The sequence below is a fragment of the Marmota marmota genome, unplaced genomic scaffold, assembly GCF_001458135.2.
Source record: "Marmota marmota marmota unplaced genomic scaffold, marMar, whole genome shotgun sequence".
Taxonomy (NCBI): Eukaryota; Metazoa; Chordata; class Mammalia; order Rodentia; family Sciuridae; genus Marmota; species Marmota marmota.
The window spans coordinates 55,454,152-55,460,500 of NW_026000174.1; the positions used below are offsets into that span (position 1 = coordinate 55,454,152).

The 6,349-nt window shown below is 35.6% G+C and overlaps 1 protein-coding gene across 1 annotated transcript in view; it reads right to left on the bottom strand.

The window, feature by feature from the left end:
- Positions 1-6,349, bottom strand: part of Ckap5 (cytoskeleton associated protein 5) — a 102,944-nt gene that overhangs the window by 26,560 nt on the left and 70,035 nt on the right. The window contains exons 22-24 of the mRNA XM_048788216.1: positions 5,850-6,024; positions 4,595-4,708; positions 4,226-4,354 (exon numbers count right to left, since the gene is read on the bottom strand). Of these exons, the coding sequence (XP_048644173.1) occupies positions 4,226-4,354; positions 4,595-4,708; positions 5,850-6,024 (418 nt within the window). The remainder of the gene's footprint in view (positions 1-4,225; positions 4,355-4,594; positions 4,709-5,849; positions 6,025-6,349) is intronic.

Below are 6,349 nucleotides of genomic sequence, written 5' to 3' on the forward strand. Positions count from 1 at the left end.
CTCCCAAGTCACTGGGATTATAGGCATGTGCCACCGTACCTGGTTCTAAATATATTTTAGGTGACTTTGGGATTGAACCAGAACTTTGTATATGATAAGCAAGTGCTCTACCATTAAGTCACGTCTCCAGCCTCCTTAATATATTTTAAAGATGAAAAACTTTCACTTACCTCCTTTAAGTTCTAAAAAATATTTAAAGACCCAAAACATTTATTTGATCAGATGACAAATTCTATTAAGACTTCTATTTTATGAAATTTTTGTATATATATATATATTTTATATAATTTTTCTATATTCCTAAAATAACTCACATCTCTATTTTTTCACTGAAATTTTTATTAAGATAATTACAGATTCACTTGCAATTATAAGAACACATAAAGATCCCAATTTCCTTCATTTATAACACATTACAAATGTATACTACAATATCACAACCAGGCTATTGATACTGATACAATTCAGTGATCTTATTTTACTTGTACTCTTTTGTATATGAATATTTATTTTTCTTCCATATTACCATGTATATGTTAATATATCTGCCATCACAGTGAGGATTTTGAATAGTTACAATCAAAAGGATTTCTTGAGCTGAACTTTTCTAACCACATCCCCATTTCCTGGCAACCACTATTCTCCATTTCCAAAATTCTGTCATTTTAAATGTGCTATATAGGACTGGGGTTATATAGCTCAGTGATAGAGAACTTGCCTAGCATTCACAGGGTTGGAAGTTTAATCCCAATATGGCAAATAATCAAAAGCAAAATAAAATAAAACCTAAATGAGTTATGAAAATGGAATCAAATAGTTTTAACTATTTGGGTTTGGTTTTGTTGTACAGCAAAATTCCTTCTGGCAAAATAGTGTTCCATGTATGAATGTTCAACAGTTGAAATCACCTGCTATAGGATATCTGAGCTGTTCTAAATTTTGGCCATTTTGCAGTCAAATGCTATATCCCTTAGCTAAACCCACAGTTTTAAGCTCTTATTAAGGAAGCTACTATGAATACTTATATTTCCACAAGCAAAATAAGAGTGATCACAATTCTCCCACATGGTTGCCAGTATTTGGTGTTACCACTATTTTTTACTTAACAATTTTGATAATTGTGTAGTGATACTTCACCATAGTTTTTTGTTTTGTTTTGGGGTACCAGGTATTGAACTCAGGAGCACTCAACCACTGAGCCACATCCCCAGTCCTATTTTGTATTATGCTAGAGATAGGGTCTCACTGAGTTGCGTAGTGCCTCACTTTTGCTGAGGCTGGCTTTGAAATTTCGATTCTCCTGCCTAAGTATCCCCCCAACCCAGAGCTGCTGAGATTACAGGTGTGCGCCATGGCGCCTATCACCTCATTTTAGTTTCTTTAAAAAAAAAAAAAAATCTTTATTTTATTTATTTTTAAGTTTTTTATGTGGTTCTGAGGATTAAACCCAGGGCCTCGCACATGCTAGGTGAGTACTCTACCTCTGAGCCACAACTCCAGCCCCTTACTTTTTTTCTTTTCAAAAATAAAAAATATATATATTTTTTAGTTGTGGTTGGGCATAATACCTTTATTTTATTTATTTAGTTTTATGTGGTACTGAGGATCGAACCCGGGGTCTCGCACATGCTCTACTGCTGAGCCACATCCCCAGCCCATCTCATTGTAGTTTTAATCTTCATTTCTCTAATAACTAATAATGTCGAACATCTTTCAGGGGATAATTTGGCATTTACAAATCCTCTTCAGTGAAATGTATGTTCATGTCTTTTGCCCATTTTCTAATGAATTTATTTATGTATTCTGGTAGTGGTGCTGGGAATGGAACCCATGTATGACAGGCAAGTGAGCCACATTGCCAGCATCCTCACCTCTCCTTTTTAAACTGCTGACTTTTGAGAATTCTTTACATAGTTTAGATATTAGTTCTTTTGTTTTGGTACCAGAGATTGAACTCAGTGGCACCTTCCACTGAGCAACATCCCTCCCCCTACTTTGTATTTTATTTAGAGACAGGGTCTTACTGAGTTGCTTAGTGCCTTTGCTTTTTGCTAGGCAAGAACTGTACTACTGACCTATATCCCTAGTCCAAAAAGTTTTAAATTTTGATGTAGTCCAATATATTAATTTTTCTTATTATGGATTATGGTTTTAATTACAAATCTAAGAATTTCTTTTTTTTTTTGGTGGTCCTGGGGATAGAACCTAGGGCCTTGTCCATGCAAGGCAAGCACTGGACCAACTAAGAATTTCTTGCCAACCTTACATTATGATTTTCTATGTTATCTTTTAATAATCTTGTTATTTTTATTGTATGTTATCTTTCCGTAGTCTTGACAGGTGCAGTGTTAGCACATCTGTAATCCCAGTGACTTGAGAGGCCGATGCAAGACAATTACAAGTTCAAGGTCAGCCTCAGCAACTTTTCGAGAACCTCAGCAACTTAGCAAGACCCTGTCTCAAAATAAAAAAAGAAAAGGAGAAGGAAATATATCTGAGTGGATAAAGCCCTTCAATCTCAAGTACAAAAAAAAAAAAAAAAAAGGTTTCAGTCTAATGTTTTACATTTAAATCCATGATCTGTTTTAATTTTTGTGTAAGATATGAGGTTTAGGTCAAGGTTCAATTTCTTTTGTCTATGAATATCTTATTGTTGCAGAACAATTTGTTGAATAGGCTACCTTTTCCTCCACTGATTCACTTTTTGAATTTTGTGAAAAATTAGTTGAATAGTGGGTGTGTTTGTTCATGCCTGCAATTCCATCGATGGGAGGCTGAAAGGCACGAGGATAACAAGTTCAAGGCTAGCCTTGTCAACTTGGGGAGACCCTGTCTCAAAATTTAAAAATAGGGCTGAGGATGAAGCTCAGTGATGAGATCCTGGGTTTGATCCACAGTGCCAGGAAACAAAAATGTGGTTCAATTCTGGGCTTTCTCTCCCACTCCACTGGTTTTTATTTTTATCTCTACCCTGTCTTCCTGTCACTGATACCACAGTGAATTGACAAGGTAAGCAATAAAGTAAACCTTAACATATGTAGAGTGATTTTTTCCTACTGTTTTCTTATGAAAACTGTTTTGGATATTTAAGAGCCTCTGCTTTTCTATATAAATTTTAGAATAAGCATGCCTCTCTCTATTAAAAAAAAAAAAAAACTTCCTGGAATTTTTACAGGACATACATTAAATTTGTTGATCAATTTAATGAGAAGTGATATATCAACTGTGTTGAGTCATTGTAAGAGTTGACATCTTTAACTTGTTCCTAATCTTTAGGGCAAAGTATTAAGTCTTCTGCCAGTGACTATGATGTTATCTGTAAAGGTTTTTGTAGGTGCTCTTAATGAAGTTGAAATAATTCTATTCTAACTTGAATTTTTTTTAATAATAAATGAGTATTGGATTTACCAATAAGCATCAACTGATAAGATTATATGACTTTTCTTTATTCTGTTAGAATGATAGATTATACTTTTGGACTTTTGAATGCTAAACTCTATTTTTTAAAAAATATTTATTTTTTTAGTTGTAGTTGGACACAATATTTTATTCTATTTATTTATTTTTATTTGGTGCTGAGGATCGAACGCAGGGCCTCACATGTGCTCTACCACTGAGCTACCTAAACTCTATTTTACCCCAGTCCTAAACTCTATTTTTATACTCTGATTAACGCCTCTGATTTGGGGCGGGTGTGGTGGTGCAAAATTGTAATCCCAATGGTTCAGGAGGCTGAGGCAGGAGGATCACCAGTTCAAAGCCAGCCTCAACAAAAGCAAGGTGCTAAGCAACTCAGTGAGACCCTATCTCTAGATGAAATACAAAATAGGGCTGGGGATGTGGCTCAGTGGTCTAAGAGTTGAATCCCTGGTATCAAAAACAAAAACCAAAAAAAAAAAAAAAAAAAATCTCTGATTTTACCATTTAAGAATTCGAAGAAAGAAAAAAAATTCCACAAAAATTAATCCTTTAAAAAGTTTTGTGAATGGAACGGGAAAGAAAAGGGGGGCATGAAAATACAAAAACTCACAACCAACAATAAAAAATTAAAAAAAAAAAAAAGAAAGAAAATACAAAAACTTTGGGAATTTGGTTTCAATTTTATTAACCTTTATAATAAAGTTCATTTTAATCATACTTCATGTGTGTGTGTACAAAAGTTAGGCAGGCCTTGGCTCTTAAAGAGGTAAAGCACATGGTCAATTGATAAATTTATGGTACTAACCTCTTGCCTTAAGAAAGGATTTTCCTTTTTGAGCTCTTCAGAAAGATCTTCTCCCTCCAGCCATTCCTTCATGCCTGTCTGTTCTGCCCAAGCATTCACAGTTGCTAGTGCAGCAGCTCGAACATTGTTCTGACCAGAGAAGAGAATTGGAAAAAATAATATCAACTATAGTTTGGAGGTAGGGGAGAAAAGTTTATTATTTTATGAATGTGAACAACAGAAACTTCTCTAAGGTGTTTTCCTTCTAATTGTCTCATCTTTATAAACTTTTAAGCGTTTACATGTACTCTAGAAAAGAGAATTATCCTTAGCCCAAAAATATGGCTGGTCTATTCCAGAATGCAGCATAGTGGAAAGGGTTAGGTTTACCTTACTGTCTCCAAGGACTGTGATGATAGGAATGCCTAAGTTCTTTACATGTTGCTTGATGTTTGGGCCCATGGCTACTGCCAACTGCTGGAGTATATTCAATGTCTGTTGCACCTGAATGGAAAGAGTCAACACTTTATGTTCAAACTATAAGCAAGATGTACTCAAAGTTTTGCAAGATTGTTTGTTCCCATACAGTAAACACAGCAGATTTCTGATCTGCTCAAGAGATAAAAAAATCTATTAAAGCTATGAATAAGTTTTAGCTCATAAAAATGTATTGTCAGAATTTAAGATCATAAGTTATAATACTTATAATAATAATAATATTTTAAAGGTAAAAGCTTAGTTTAAGAAAACCCTGACATAAAAATCCAAATTTAAAAATCAGAAGCCGGGCACAATGGCGCACACCTATAATCCCAGCAGCTCGGGAGGCTGAGGAAGGAGGATCGAAAATTCAAATAGCAGATTAGTGAGGCACTTAGCAACCAGTGAGACCCTGTCTCTATATAAAACATAAAAAAGGGCTGGGGATGTGGCCCAAGGTAAAGCAACACTGAGTTCAATCCCTGGTACCCCGCCCCCCAAAAAATTAGAAATTAAGTGAGCACACACACATGTGTGTACATATTGCATGTAGTTTCTTTCTTTCTTAAAGAGAGAGAGAGAGAGAGAGAGAATTTTAATATTTATTCTTTAGTTTTTGGCAGACACAACATCTTTGTTTGTATGTGGTGCTGAGGATCGAACCCGGGCCACACGCATGCCAGGCAAGCATGCTACTGCTTGAGCCACATCCCCAGCCCTGCATGTAGTTTCATACAAAGATACTTAATACTGGATCCTTGTAAAAAGCAAAGTTTGAAATTAACAAAAATTTGATGAATAAGCTGGGTGTGGTGGCACATGCCTGTAATCCCAGTGGTTCAAGAGGCTGAGGCAGGAGGATTTTGAGTTAAAAGCCAGCCACAGCAAGAGCAAGGTGCTAAGCAACTCAGGAGACTCTGTCTCTAAATAAAATATACAAAGGGCGGGGATGTGGCTCAGTGGTGAGGACCCTTGGGTTTAATTAAAAAAGAATTGATGAATAAACCTGCAATATCTTGAGAAACACAGAAGAAATTAAAGGAAGCTATTTCTAGGTCAAAGTAAATAAAGCAATAGTTTATTTTCTGCTAGTGAAGGATGTACTGATAAGGAACCTTCTGTAATGGGAAAGAAGAGAAAAAGAAAAGGCACAAGGTCTACATACCAAGATTTTATTTGAATCATTGAGTCGACCCTTCAAGGCAGTTGGAAGTTCACCTATATTTGGCTGGATAAATTTTGCTTCGTTGATAATTCCTGCCACTTCATCTAGGCCTTCTTTCCTTATCTTCCAATTTTTATCACCAATCTTGGACACCAACTCTGAAGTAATTTTATCACTGGAAAATAGAAGATATAACCTTTTATTTTAGGCTCCTAAAAGAATATGATATCACAGAAGTTCCCATCCCTGAATTCAAAGAGAAAGCACAATGAACTGGGTGCGGCGGCAGACACCTATAATCCCAATAGGTATGAAGGCTGAGGCAGGAGGATTGCAAGTTCAAAGCCAGCCTTAGCAACTTAGTGAGAACCTAAGCACCACAATGAGGCCCTGTCTCAAAATAAAACTTATAAAAATGAAAAAGGCTGGGGATGTGTCTCAAGGGTTGAACATTCCTGGGTTTAATCCCTGGTACCAAAAAAAAAAAAAAAAAAAAAAAA